We start from the raw sequence: 15,918 nt of genomic DNA on the forward strand, positions 1-15,918 counted from the left end.
TTTTTAGTAGAGACGAGGTTTCACCATATTAGCCAGGATGGTCTTGATCTCCTGACCTCGTGATCCGCCCGCCTTGGCCTCCCAAAGTGCTGGGATTACAGGCGTGAGCCACTGAGCCTGGCCAAGGATCAGTTTTTAAAAAAAATTTCCTGTTTGTTGCCAATGGATACTTTTGTAAAATACGATAAAAGCGAAATTATTAGAAAATGAAATAAAAGAAAAGACTACAAAGTAGGAATCAAAATTCAGCAGACCAAATTATTCTGCCCCATTGCTATGGAAGTTTCCAAAGCATTCTCTTAATTTTTGCAACAAATAGTATATAGTGTGACAGTGGCCCCAGACCAAAACTTTGTGTGGCAGTGGGGTTATACTTTAGAAGTTACAAACATACCTATACAGGATGGTTGAAGAAATGATCTTTCTTAGTGTTATGAACATTGTGGTGCCGGGAGCTGTGCTTCAGATCATGAGTCAGCTCACTATGGCCCTCAGGCCAAATCTGGTTAACTACCCTGCTTTGAAAATAAAGCAGGAACACAACTATACCCACTCACTTATGTTTTGTCTACAGCAGAGGTGAGTAGTTAACGGCAGAGACTATGTCATCTGCAGTGCCTAAACTATTTACTATGAGGTCCTTTACAGAAATGTTTGCAAACTTTTGCTTTAGATTTGAAAATGACACTGATGAATGATTGCTACTTATATATTGCTTGTTTTTTTTCTGACTGTATTATCTTTGTTTAAATGTATTAGACGTATTGTTTGACTTTTTTCCTCTAGTCACTGATGAACCTCAAATAAATTTGAAGAGAAGTCAAGAAAATGAGTGGATCAAGAGTGATCAAGTAAAGAAGAGGAAAAAAAAACGAAAAGATTATCAACCCAACTATTTCCTATCCATTCCAATCACCAACAAAGAGGTGCTATTTTTAGAAAACTATTTTTACTGTGAAATTTTATTCTAAATTTAAAGTACGCTAAATGCTTATGAGCCCACTTGCTCTCAGCTTTTAAGAGTCTTTGGTGGCATTTTAGCAGGACTGTCCAGGGAATATTTCCATGTAAGTAATAGAAATGTATTTAAACAACAAGTTTGGAAAATATCTTTTATTGTTCTGAGACAGGGTCTTGCCCTGGCACCCAGGCTGGAGTGCAGTGGCACAGTCATAGCTCACTGCAGCTTTGAACTCCTGGACTCAAGCAGTCTTTCCACCTCAGCCTCCAAAAATATTTAGACAATCATATTTAAACAGTAATTTTGCAAAATCCACTTGAAAAAGTGTTGCCAGATGGCATGTCAAGGTCATTTGCAAGTGTTTGTTCATTTTATCTGAGGGACCTTTTGGAAGTAGAGAGCAGTGACCAGTTGAGAAAAGAGGATTCTGAGATCTCTGTTGGGAAGGTAAACTGGGGTTTCTTGCTGTTTAATCTTGTTTATTATAGTGATTATTTCAACATAGTTTCTTTAAAAAATTACTCAGTATTGTAACAACTTAATATTGCACCATTAAACTTGGTAAAAATCTATTAAAATCTGAAAAATTAATGTAATAAATAATAGGAAATGGAACCAGCCAGTTAGCTCCATACTGAGAAACCCCTGAGAGAGAAAACTACTGCATCTCATTACAACTACTGAAGTGGTGAGGTAGGAATTAAAATCCCTCAGGAAAGAACACCTCACTTGGAAGACTGACTGTTTTTACCCCTTGGCCCAATTTAAGAGCCAGATTTGAATTTCTGTTTGGTTGTAGGTGATAATCTCTTTGACCAGTCACATTTCCACATTGCCTTTCCCCTTGTTTAACTAGAATGTCTCTAGGGAATGCTACCAAATTGTTAAAAATCAAATGAAAATTAAAATGAAAGAAATAAATATCAAAAGAAAAAATAAATTATGTTGGGTCATTCTAGGAAATATCTAGTCTGTGAGACACAGTTTAGCTGGGGAGAAAATATACGTAACGAGAGAAGAGTTACCTAGCCATATAAGTTTTTAGATTTGATGTACTGAAGAATCATATTCTGATTTTACTGATACATATTTGGTTCCTTTGGTTGAGGAATACTTCTTAAAAGTCCTAATAAGGGCCAGGTGTGGTGGCTCATGCCTGTAATCTCAGCACTTTGGGAAGCTGAGGTGGATGGATCCCTCGAGCCCAGGAGTTTGAGACCAGCCTGGGCAACATGGCAAAACCCCGTCTTTACTAAATATACAAAAACTAGCCGGGTATGGTGGCTCACACCTGTGGTCCTAGCTACTTGGGAGGCTGAGATGGGAGGATTGCTTGAGTCCAGGAGGCAGAGGTTGCAGTGAGCCAAGATTGTGCCACTGCACTCCAGCCTGGGTGACAGAGCCAGACGGTATTTAAAAAAAAAAAAAAAATAAAATAAAAGTCCTAGTGCAATACTCCTTAAAAGTGTTTAGGCAATACAAAATTAGTGTAATCAGCAATTATACATTTTATTAAAATACTTGCAAGTTGTTTGGTTTGAAATTTAGGATCACGTATACCTGTGGGGATTAGAAGAGCTCAGGGAGTGAAAGGTGCTGCTGCTTTCATGAGCAGCCAGATAGAAGCCAGGTCCTAAGGACACTGAATGTCAGACAGTTGAAGTGACTTCCCTACAGACACATGATTTGTGATTGGAAGAGAATCCAGGTTCTGTATTTTGATTTGACAGAGTCTCTCAATCTAGGTGTTTGATGAACACCTCTGGTTGTTGCTTTCTATAGGCTGCTCATTTTCAGCTTCTCCCTTCACCTGTATTCCTTGCTCCTAGGGGAGACTGAACAGCATCTCTACATCACCCCCATGTCTGCCCTCTCTCCCCTCCTAGCTGCGTTATGGCTTCTTACCCCTTCTGGAGAAGACTGGTGGGATGATGTGCTGATGGGATAGGGAAGGTGGGGAAGGGGATTGAGAGGAAGGAGGAGAGAAAAATTCTTTCCTTCCACCACTAACTTCTAGGCTTTGCATCACAAAGGTGAAGGGAGAAAGGGGATGAGAGTCCTGTCCGCAGCTTTTAGTTTTCATTCTTTAACCTGCTGTAGCCTTTGTTTCTGCCTCTCTACCCCTGTAAAGTTGTGTAAATGCTGGAAAGAGTACAGGCTTTGGGTCTGACAGACTTGTTAGTACCAGCTGAGTCACAGACTCTGCTGCATATGTACGTCAGGTTACCTAAATTTTTCAAGTTTCAGTTTGTTCGGGTGTAAAATGAGGTGGGTGATAATACCTCCTTCAGATGACTATTTCCTAAACCCAAATCTAGCCATGTCACCAACCTGCTTATATACTTCAGGATTTTCCCATCGATAGGATAAAGACAACCTCTTTTCCATGTTCTCTGAGGTTTTGTCTGTTGTTCGTCTCTCCTTCAGCCCTTGCTTTTCCTGCCCGAGCTCTTCTACCCTTCCTTGGGCTTGCCAGGTTCCCTCGGCCCCAGGAAAAGCCTTCTCTGGCTGGAGTTTTCTCTTTGCTCCTCTTGGTTTTGTTAATGCTGGAATCTCATCTCAAACCTCTCTACCCATGACCACCTCGTCTAGATCAACTATCCCTTTCCTTGCCCCATTCCTGTCAGCTAAAGGCTTTCACAGCTTTCTGTATGTCATTTCTCATCCTTGCAACTTGACACTTATCTTCCTCACAAGATTTTTAGTGCATGCCCATACCTAGACTGGTGTTTGTTCAAGAGTAGGTGCGCATACACACACGCTCTCTCGCTCTTGCTCTTCCTCTCTCTCTGCTGTTGTTTCATGGCAAAAGCGTGTTTCTGTCATTCCAAGTTATAACCAGAACACGTAAAAATAATAAATGCAATGTAATGGTGGTTTCAAAATACAGGTTCAACAGCAGTTACTGGTTTTGGAGGAGGTAGGGTAACTTATAATAGAGGGAAATGCAGGTTTCAAGTGACCTTGAAACCAAATAATTTAATGTTTCCCTTTCAAGAGACTTATTTGTAGTTAACCACTTAGAAAGCTTACATACAAATATGGGGAAGAAATGTAGGAATCAGGCAAGATTAGGAGTTACATTTTGTATATTCTACATGAGCACATTTTTGTTTGTTTTAAAGTGTCTAATGTTAATTTTCTTTTTAAACTACTTATGAGCCTTTGTGGGAAGGCTTGGGAAAAGAATTAGCATTTATAACATTGTTTCAATGGAAGACTGTATTCCAAGTTCCAATTAAGTGACCTGCAAACAAGCTTTTGGAAGCTAGCACATTCACAATGAGTTGCTCTACTTTTGGCCTCTACATGTTGGCATCTAGTTTTAAAGAAAAAAGTATCCAGAATTCCACTGGTCTTTGATTTTAAACACATTCTTAGAAGTTTGGAATTCTTTACTAGTGGAAAATCTTGATTTCATATTTTAAGCAATAGAATTGGAAAATGGATTAGGATGGCTGCATACAAATATCCTAATTGGTGAAAGTATGTGTTTCCATTAACTTTCAATTGCATGTTAGTTTAAAAAGAAAAGAAGAAAACATTTTGATGGGGGTACAGTAAATCCTAAATGTTTCTTAAATGGCTAGAATTGTTTAATTAATTCTAGCTGGATTTACCCATATATTGTTTTATATGCCTTCTTTTGAGAGGTAGTAAGAATCAACATTGAAAAAATCAAAGAACAGTCAGAAGCTGATTGAAATTAGGAGTGTATTAATTTTTTTGGTATTTTTTGGTATGTTTTAAAAATATACTAATGGAAGAAAAAGGTTTTCTTCAGCGATTTTATTTTCTCTTTCTTTCTTTCCTATGTTTTAAAAATATACTAATGGAAGAAAAAGATTTTCTTCAGCGGTTTTATTTTATCTCCTTCTTTTCTTTTCTTTTCTTTTTTTTTAAATAGAGATGAAGTCTCACTATGTTGCCCAGGCTGGTCTTAATCGCCTGGGCTCAAGTGATCCTTCCTTCTCAGCTTCCCAAAATGTTGGGATTAGAGGTGTGAGCCACCATGCCCAGCCTCTTCAGGGATTTTAAAAGGCATTTGTTACATTTACTTATGTATTGCATAATTTTGCAATGTGAAAATTACTGGTCTTAGGACAATATGGACATAGATTAGTGCATTCAGTTCTTTTCTGGAAAATAATAGTAAAAGTATTTGATGTCATCATGGTTATGTTAGGCATCTGGTAGATATAGAACATTATTTGAGGATTTTTTTTACTTTTACTCCAGTTATTGCTATATCATCAGTTTTTCAAGTTCTTTTTATAGTTGTGGACAGGCAAAAAAAATAAAGAAAAATTAGGTAGCAAATTAGTGTGATAATTCTAATAAATCTTAATGAGGCAACAAATTTGGGAACAATATTTGTGTTAATAACACTCATAGGTGGGAATTGAACAATGAGAACTCAAGGACACAGGAAGGGGAACATCACACTCCGGGGACTGTTGTGGGGTGGGGGGAGGGGGGAGGGACAGCATTAGGAGATATACCTAACGCTAAATGACAAGTTAATGGGTGCAGCAAAACAACATGGCACATGGATACACATGTAACAAACCTGCACATTGTGCACATGTACCCTAAAACCTAAAGTATAATAATAAAAAAAAAATTAAAAAAAAATGACAGCTTAGGAAAATTCCAAGAACAATATCAAAAGATGAGGTCAAAGACATTTTCCCTAGACTGTAACTCTTCTCTCTCATGTAGAGGCATGCTAACTTTAAGGCATTTCCTTTGAACTCATATATGATTTGATTCAATTAGAAAGCTTAAAAGATATGAAAACAAATTTTCTAATTGCATTATTTTTAGGCATATGGAATATGACAGTGGTGATATTTAGCAGATGAATATCAGCTTTTATTCTCTTAACTCAAATTACTTAGTGAATGAAATATTTAAGATTTAAGTAAAGTTTTTATTTTTACAAGTTTCTTTCACTGTCTTATTTGAATTTGACTTTATAGTATTAGGTTTTAAAAATGTGCTTTGTGCAGCACTGCCAATGGCTGGGGATTATGGTGACAGATAAGCTTTAATGACCTTGTAGAATTTTAAATAATGGTTGTAAAAATTAGTTTCCTTTGGCCTTTGATGTCATTGGTATTTTTAAAATATGACATATAAAGAAGACTCTAAAGTGTCTTTCTTTTACTTTTTAAGAATGTAATTAAGAATAAAAAGCATGAAAAATATTACAGTTAGATCAAGAAATACATAAATTAATCTGGAGAATCAAAGCATTGTTATAAATACATTGCTTGAAGATTAACCTTAAAATTTTTATAAGTTTGAGGCTAATCTTGCATAAATACTATGTGACTTGAGAGAAATAATAGTCTTTAAAGTATTTTACAGTTTTTACTTATAGTTTTATATGCTACTGTATAATTCAAAGATATTAATGGTCTAAAACTATTTTACTGTGTGAGACATTTCACCAGAATGTGGAATATACAAATGGATGGAATTTTGAACATTGCCCTGAATTTACATATAATTAATATTTGAAGTTAGAATGAAGACTAAGTTAGTATGAAAATGCAAATGCAAATATTCTACTAGTAGGTGCAAGTAGCAATCCCCTATCCAATTATGACAACCAAAAATAGGTATTGCCAAATGTCCCCTGGGAGGCAAAATTGCGCTGGTAGAAAACCACTGATTTGAATAATATTGGCGCTGTTGTGTACTTTATATATTTGGCAAATGGTGAAGAGCTTACAAAGTACTTTCATATAGCTTTTCTAATATGATCTTTAATGCAACTCTGTAAGTTTGGCAATGCAAAAATTCAACTTTAAAATAATTGTGGAGTAATGTGGACTTATACTAAAGGCTTTTTTTTGAGAGCAAGTGTGTTCTGTTACATAGTGTAACATAGTCCATTTTGTGCTACCTGAGACTGGATAATTCATAAAGAGCAGTTTATTTCTCACAATTCTGGCAGCTGGGAAATCCAAGATTGAGGAACCAGCCAACATCTGGCAAGAGCCTTCTTGCTGCTCTTGTCCCATGGTGGAAGACGAGAGGGTCAGGGAGAGAGTGAGTGGCAAGTGAGCAGGCTCAAGAGCGGACTGAACTCATCCTTCTATAAGAAGCCCACTTCCACAGTAACAGCATTAACCCGTTCATGAGAGCAGTGCCCCCATGACCCAAACACCTCTGGTTAGGCCTCACCCCACAACACTGTGAACTGGGGGTCTAGTTTCCAGCACATGAACTTCGGAGGACACATTCAAACCATAGCACTGGTTAGACTTTCTGAAAATCCCCTTAAATATCTTCCCTTGATGTTTCAGTTCTTAAGTCCATGACCACATTTCTGCTTCTCCCCTTTCCCCTTCTCATAAATGAACAAACTCCTTGTACATCTCTTGGTCTTTTTCCGTATTCCATTGCTTTCTAGCTACTTCTCCTCCTCACCCCTCCTGGATCTTTTCCTCCAGGTGCCTCTCTCATCTTTTTTGTATGTAGTTTATTCTTTTCCCAGGTTATTTTTAGCTTTGGTGGATATATGGCCTTGGGATTTTTAAAGTCTGTGTTTCAGTTTATTTTAACAGAGATAATACCAGTATCTACCTCACAGGACTGTTGGGAGGCTACACTGAGCTAATATATATGTAAAATATTCACCATGATACCTAGAACCTAGTGAGCACACAGTAAAAGTTAGTTGCTGCTGCCGCTGTTTAAATATTGTTTTTTATTATCATCACTGCACTGTGGTGAGACAGTGGTGTAGAAGAGATAGACATTGACCTCAAGAAGTTTTTAATTTCATTTTGTCTGTATAGAGTAAACTGTGACTCTCTAAGATTTTTGTATACCATTATGTTTGGAACATTTTACTTATTAGGCTATGAATATTCTTTTACTGGGTGTCACAAAAATGACATCTTGTGTTGGAAAATGTTAGGTGTTATTGTGTAACTTCCTACTAAGAAAACACCATTTCCTCTGTTGGTCTCTTGCAGATTATAAGGAACAGGGAAATGCTGAGGTTATTTTGGGTGATGTGGATTTATTGTAAAGGTACATGATGCTAAAGAAAAAGTTATTCATGACACTTGTTAAAGATGATATGACAGACCGTATTCCAGAGGGGCCATGGTGACTGGTACAGGGATCACTGCAATGGGGTCTCTCAGTTGGGGAGAGAAATTGGACTCAACTCCAACAAGGACAAATGGGGATTTATAACCAAGGAGCAGAGTGGAGGTCAGTGAATGGAAAATTACTGAGAGGAAGGATGAGGGGTTTCTGACTAAACAGACCAGATAGGATTATTGCTGAAGGGAGGCTGTGGTGATAAGATAGCTCAGATATGGAGGGTGGTTAGACACCAAGGGTGGGGGATTTCTTAAAACTGACATAGCAGCATTCTTGTTCAAACTAGATTCAGACAAGGACAGAGAGAGAAGCCCATGGTTAGGCCTAGTCAAGCAGAAGACTCGGAGGGGCCTGACTAAAGTTTTGGTCAAAGGAGAGAGTGTCTGTCAATGGGAAGTGAGATCCAAGGACAGCATCTCATGATTTGCACAATCACATTCTGCAGATAATGGGAACATTGTTTAGGATAAAACAGCTACTTTGGTATCAGAACAGTTTGCTAGGCTCATGAGTCAGTTTTTTCTTATCTCTGCTTTTTTATGGATTCTGCGTTGACTGTCAGCCCCCACTCTTTCCCTTTTTTTCTATTGTGCTGCCTCAGGGCTTCTGTCTTCTGTTCCCTTAGGGCTTCTCTGTGCTCTCTTTTCTCTGTTGTTTTTTTTTCTGGGTTTGCTATTTTGTATTCAAACTACTTTCAAATGTACTCACATTTAGAAGTTGACTAGAATTGCATCTAACTGGAAGTGGAGGAGGGAAGATGCATCATTCCTCTCCCTGTTTCAGAGGAGCAGGTGCTGAGAGAGGAAGGGAGATGGTGGACCAGGTCTGTGGGGATTTCTCCTGGATGCAGATTCTGTTTTCCTAATGTGTGCATTTGGACTTCTTTGCAACTCTTCATGGTAATGCCCCTCCCCACAGGTCTGGAAAAATGACAGTAGTCATTTCTACTGAAATTATTGCTGTCGTGAAAAATCTTAAAGGCCGTGAGGAATGGGTTCACAGACACATTCACTTGGAGACAAATAATTGTTGCTTCTAACAGAAATGGAATGTTGTCTGCTGGCTTGACCTTTCTGTGGCAAGAATAAAGCCTTATTCTTAGGAAAGATCATAGTTATTGAGTCATATTGGGTATTCCAAGGACACATTTCTGAAAAGATGCAGGGCCATTGAGAGGTTTTTCCAGTCAGATAGCAATCTGATCTGAAAAATAAGGGTGTTGGGTTCAGTACTGTTAAGATAGACAATCATCATGCTTTAAAACTTGCACATCCTTTTAAGCTGTCCAAGTCAACTATCTGTTTGAGAACAAGTAGACAATTAAGCATTCATTTGGTTGAAGAATCTTAACGTTGTTCTAATTTTGGTTGTTGCTTATTTTTCTTCTTGATTTTACATTTTACCATAAAGAAATTTTGCTTACCTAATCACTGGAATTTTTTTTATATGTGTGTATGTGTTATTAGATTATAAAAGGAATTAAGATCCTGCAAAATGCAATAATACAACAAGATGAGCGACTGGCCAAAGCAATGGTCAGTGATGGTTCCTTTCATATTACCCTGCTGGTGATGCAATTATTAAATGAAGATGAAATAAACACGTGAGTAATATATCTTTCTTAAATATAATTTTCCAAATTATTACTTTAATATGAGTAAGCACAGCAGAACCCAAAGAGACATTCTAAATTTTAAAGAAGTAGTCTCTATACAATTTATTCCAATTAATAGTTAATATACAGAATAAACTGTATAAATATTCTTTTTAATCTAAACTTTTAAACTCGGTTATGGTTATCAAGTGGTAGCCCTTGGTTATGTAATTGTTTTGTCCATGCTCATAATATAAGCACTCTGGACTTGACCATTTAGCTTAAAATTCTAGATACATATTCTGGAATCATGGCGCAACCACCTCTTATTATCTGCCTCACTTTGGGCAAATCATGTACTTTCTAAGTAAATGGAGAAAATAATAGTACCAATACATGCAAGAGCTGTTTGCCTAGGGCCTGGCACATAGTAGGCACTCTATTATTAGCTATAAGAGCTGCCATTTTACTAGGCCATTGGACAATTTCAGTTTCATCTTAGTCATTTTTAGAGTCACTGTACTCTACCCACCTCCACCACCCCCATGCCAGGGTTCTGCCATAAAGGTTGAAGACAAGTCATTGATTACTGCTTTCCAATCTGGAAGAAACCTTGTACTTCCCCCAATTTTCTGGGACTCTCTTATCTGTACTTAGATTTTCCCTTCCTCTGTTACCTCCTATATAGTTCACTGTATGAAGTTCAAGCCTAAGATCTATGGAAAACCAAAGCCAGGATGAATTGCGGTTGCTTTTGTTTTCTACTTTGACAGCTTTATCTCCTGAGGGAATGAGGAGCAAGGCTTGAATTAGGAAGGGGTTGAGGAAAAGGTAAAATAAAAGGGATAAGATGAAAGAAATTAATAACTCAAAATATCTAACCCCATTATGATTATTGTAGTTATGTCTTTTGAACAGTAGAACCTCATGTCTTTAGAGGTTAGTCTTAGGATCTGTCCCAAGCCGATGTACCCAAAGCAGCCTTGAGCATCCTGCAAGGACAGAGAGGAGGAGAGATTTTACTTGCCTGACTTTGTCTGATCACTTTGCCAGTCAGAAGAAAAAAGCAGTTCTCTGATGCTGTTGAAAGAAGAGAATCCAAAGAAGATGCTACGCAAAATGAAAGGTTGAGAGAAGGGAGCAGTGCTCTGTGTGTGTTAGAATGGTCAGGATTCTCCAGAGAAACAGCACCAACAGGAGTGTATCTATGTAGATATCTATCTATATCTGTCTGTGTAGACATGTATATCTTTATGTCGAGAGATTTATTTTAAAGAATTGTCTCCCATGATTGAGGGAGAGGTCTGAAATCTGCAGGGCAGTCTGGAAGGAAAGAGTTGATATTGTAGTCTCAAGACCTCAGTCAGTCTGGGGACAGAATTCCTTCTTAGGGGACTCCAGTCTTTTCTATTAAGGCCTTTAGCTGATTGGTTTGGGTCCAGCCCTATTCTGGAGGGGCAGAGGTGTCAACTTTTAATTGATGGTGAGGTTCAAGGTGTGACCTTACTTTGGGGCAGCTAGAATGGAATTGATGAGGTTTCTGGGAAGACATTGTTTATGTGAACAATTTATTAAAAGTCTCTGATTTTTAACTTTTTATCCTACACTGTATAATATGTTAGACATCTAGATTGTCCATTTCTTGTCCTCTATTGATTCCTAATTTTCAAAGTCTAATATCAAGTTTTAGTTGTTGTATACTGATCGGTGGACTGGATATGGAATGTGCAGATACTTAAAAAAAGTCATTAATTTCTTGAGGTAGATGTCACCTAAACTCCTTTGTATCCTTACAGTGTAGAAGAAAGGAATAGAAATATATTAGGCCAAGCCCGGCTGCTGATTTGAAAAGACTTATAAATGTCCTGTCTTAGTTTGAAATACAACCTTTGGGTCTGAACTCCAGTTTGAGAATTTCGTTTCTTATATGCATATACTTTTTACTTACTTTACCTTAAAGAAGCCTTTTCGTAAGCCCCTCTTGAAAACATATTCTATTTAAAATAATTAGAAAGTTAGTGATACTCCCAGTAGTCACTGATTCCTTCTTACTCTGTGAATCGGTGGCATCTTATTAGCACAAATTTACTGATTTATACTACTAGAGAACTGGAAAAATGGACCGAATTTAGATCATCTATATTTCTTTAAAGAATAACGACATAGAATTCACTGTCTCTGAAAAGTCTTAACCTTTCTCATGGTCTGCTTTAACATATAGTTTCATTTAAATATCTTGAATTCCCCCAACTTATAAATGAGCCAGGAGTAGCTGTTCTGTTATCACATGCTTTAATTCATAGCACACAGTGAAGGAAAATACTGACTTAAAAGTATGTACACTGTTTGGATGAACATAACTACAGTTAGGTAATAGTGAATTTAAACTGGATTTGGAGGTACAATGAGAAATGTTGATATTTACATAGATATACTAAAGTATTGTGCATTGGTCATTTCCAAAGTGAAATGACCAATGCACAATACTTTACAATTTTGGAAATGAGAAATGTACCATACTTATAGCTATGTAATTTTTCAGAGAAATGAGACTGAGTATAGAAGTCATAGATGAAAATCAGTTAAAAACTTTACCTGAAGACTAATTTGGAAATATGAAAGATCAAGGAAAATGCTGATTTTTTCAAACACTTGGCTGAAGAAATCACTGATCAAAATAATTTAAACGAATGGCAATCCACTGGAAGGGTGTTTTAAAGCCCTGTATGAATGTGCTTCATTCTTTCTTAAGTAATTGCTGCCCTCTAGTGATATTTCATTTTTTTCTCAAAGTACCTATATCAAAATTCTCTTCAGGATAGAAGTAATTCTAATTTTCCAAATATCAAAAATCTCATAATGTCCAATTCAATAATATTGTAAACATTTGTTTTTATTAAGAAAAGTGTGGCTGGATGCAGTGGCTCACACCTGTAATCCCAGCAATTTGGGAGGCCAAGGCGGGAGCATCACTTGAGCCCAGGAGTTTGAGACCAGCTTTCGCAGCATAGGGGGACCTCTCTATAAATAGTTTTAAAAAAATAGCCAGGCATGGTGGCATACACCTGTGTATTCCAGCTACCCAGGAGGCTGAGGCAGGAGGATCACCTGAGCCCAGGAGGTCAAGGCTTCAGTCAGCTGTGATCACACCACTGCACTCCAGCTTGGGTGACAGAGAACCTGTCTGAAAAAAAAAAGCGAGAAAGAGACAGAAAGAGACAGAGAGAGAGAGAAAAGAAGAAGAAGAAAAGAAGAAGGAAGAAGGAAAGATATCGTACTTCTAACACAGTGCAGCCGTATAATTGCATAGGCTAAATAGCTAAAGTATATATGGCAAACTTACATAGTTACAATTGGGGAATATAATTAAACTTGTATTTTATTTGAGTCTAAGTATAGCAAATTATCTAATTATAGAGACTTATATTTTAAGAGATAGTGTGTTTTAACTTTTATTAGAGTGCCTCACAAATATATGTACTGTAAAAGTATTAGTACTTTCATCAAGAATCTAGAACTTGACACATAATCTAATGTAAGCTCTTGTAGGTACTCGGTTTTTGGGGATATATTTTCAGTAATTTTTTGAGTTGTTCATATAATATTTCACTTGGTTAAAAATCTTTTGGCAAACTGTAAAATAGTGTCTACTTTCATGCCTTTAATAGTAATTATTAGGTAAAGATTTCTTCTTCCATAGTTTTTGTTTAAAACTGTCTATCAGTTTTAATCATAAAGTTTAGATTTAGAAGGTATTTTGAACCTTAAAATAATTAGTACAAATTAATCAAAATTAATTCGTCTTTCTAAAACTGGTACTTTGTATCTTGTTTGGTTTTGTATATTTTATTACTTAATGTGTTACTGAAAAATGTATTATTTCTTACTAGTGGTATTGATGCTCTTTTGGAATTGAAACCATTCATAGAAGAACTCCTCCAAGGAAAACATTTAACTTTGCCTTTTCAAGGGATTGGCACTTTTGGAAATCAGGTTGGATTTGTGAAGCTGGCAGAAGGAGATCATGTAAACTCACTTTTGGAGATAGCAGGTAAAACAGCAACACACTCATATGAAATCTTGTCTGTGGGAGAAGCAGTTTTTTTCAATTTTGTAACAGAGACTTGACATTTTTAAATTTTAAAAGGTGGTGGACTAGACTCAAGTATTTTTTAGGACTGTCCCAATCGTAAGTCTGAAGGATTTCAGTGCTTATCATAACATTTGACATACAGTTGGCACTTGGTAGGTACTGAATCAATGAATAGGAGTCATTGATTGCCTATTCAAAGGCTTGTGGGAGTTGTCATCCCCATTGCAGAGAGCCAGTTGGTGAATCAGCAAGGTTTCCGTTTATGCTGCTCCCCTCCACCCACTCCCCTGGAGGGACTACTCTCTGAGCAGAAGGACCATTGGTATTAGCAGAAGACCTCATATGTGTTGGAGAACATGTTGCCTTGTGCAGCACAATTGAAAGTGTCAGGGAATTGGAAGAAGAAAAAAATCATAACCTGGATGAGTGACTTCAGTTTGATCCAGAGATAGTAGGTTGAGTATTAGCCTACATGCTGTGAGAAATTTTGATTTTCACTTCATTTCATGTCATGTCATTTCATGTCATCTCATTGCAGGTTCAATAATCCTTGGTTCATAACACACTTGCATCATTGGTCTATGCTTGGTCCACTTTTATCTGTTTTTTTTCTATCTATTATTCCTTCTTCGCTTTTCTTTCTCTGCCCCCTCTTCCCTCTCTTCTTGCTTCCATCCCTCCTTCTCTTTGTGCATCTACCTTTCTCTCTCTCTCTCTATCTCTTAAAAAGCAATGTAATAATAACCTGGGAATCTACCACCCCAAACAAGCTAGTGCTTCGGTAGTAATCAAACCATATTGTCCTTTCAGTAATGCATCTTTTGGCCTTCCTCCAATTAAGTTCACTATCATCCTGAAGTCAGTGTTTACTTCCTTTTATTTTCCCAAAGTATATGCATTTTCATTTTAGTTGGTTTTAACTTAATAAAAAGGGCATCTTGTTGTATGTGATCTATTGGGACATCCTTTTCGCTTAATATTACATTGCCTCTTTACAGTTTAATAATTGCCCACTCAAAACTATACGCTTGGCAGGGAGTGAGGATCAGGTTTCATTGTTGGTTTTTCTTTTGTGTTCTTAAGATATTTGTGATAAATACTTTTGTGAATGTCAGTGTTTATATAGGGCTGGATTATCATACAGATTAATTGTTAGAATGACATTTAGCATAGTGTCAGTTGTGCTGTCTAGTATATGGTTTAAGTTCGCTGAGTTCATTATCCATTCAGATGTATCAGAAGTAGAGCTGTTTAGTTATCTTTATAGTAGAAGATTTCTGTCATGTACTTGAAATACGTTTTACATAACAGCATTTCAACTGGGTTGCAAATGTGAAATTCACTATTGCTGTTATTAGTGACACAGCCGCATTCATTTTAGCAAAGGTTTTTATAAATTTATTACCTCTAAATTTCATTTCTTCTACATAATGTTGGGCCCAAGGAATTATACTTTAGTAGGAAGAATTCATTCCTTTAGCATGCAATTAGCCGGTGCCAACTAGGTACTTGGGATAGAAAACTGGAATAAAAAAAGATCCTTTTCCTTTAAGGAGCATATAGCCTTGTGCAGAAACAAACAGGCAAGCAATTACAGTGTGATATAATAATAACAATAATTTTTGTAACTAGTGGCAGAGGCACAGAGTATAGTGGGCGCATAGGAGAAGGGGGCGGATTGAGGAAGATTTCATAGGAGAAATAGCGTTTGAGTTGACATTTGAAGGGTAAATACAGATTTTCTGGTTGGACAAATTGGAGGAGTGTATTCTGGGTAGAAGGACCAGCATATGCAAATAAATCAAGTCCTATTTAGGGACCTACAAGTAGTTTAGTGTTGCTGAAGTATAAATTGCAAATCTAGAGATACCATCAAATGAGATTCATTTGCTAAAGGGAGCAGTGAAGGTAAAATAAGGGCATGAGGAGAGTGGTGAAAGTTTAGAATGGTGACCAAGGGAAATGGAAGGGGAATGTTTAATAAGCAGCGTGTAATGGGGTTGCAGAGCAATGCAGAATGTGCATTTGGGATGAGTGCAGAAATTTGTAATGGTACTAATTTTTGATCTTTTCAAGTACTATTTAGGATTTAGCTGTGAGAATGGAGAGGGGAAACTGAATTAATCCATACTGGAGCACTTG

The 15,918-nt window shown here is 37.0% G+C and overlaps 1 protein-coding gene across 3 annotated transcripts in view; it reads left to right on the forward strand.

Annotated features, from left to right (window-relative positions):
• The window catches only part of AKAP7 (A-kinase anchoring protein 7), a 156,033-nt gene that overhangs the window by 23,641 nt on the left and 116,474 nt on the right, over positions 1-15,918 (forward strand). For all 3 annotated transcript variants that reach the window (XM_003255709.3, XM_030809685.1, XM_030809687.1), the window contains exons 3-5: positions 787-926; positions 9,556-9,692; positions 13,574-13,734. In XM_003255709.3, coding sequence (XP_003255757.3) covers positions 787-926; positions 9,556-9,692; positions 13,574-13,734 — 438 coding nt within the window. The remainder of the gene's footprint in view (positions 1-786; positions 927-9,555; positions 9,693-13,573; positions 13,735-15,918) is intronic.

This window comes from Nomascus leucogenys, chromosome 3, assembly GCF_006542625.1.
Source record: "Nomascus leucogenys isolate Asia chromosome 3, Asia_NLE_v1, whole genome shotgun sequence".
NCBI lineage: Eukaryota > Metazoa > Chordata > Mammalia > Primates > Hylobatidae > Nomascus > Nomascus leucogenys.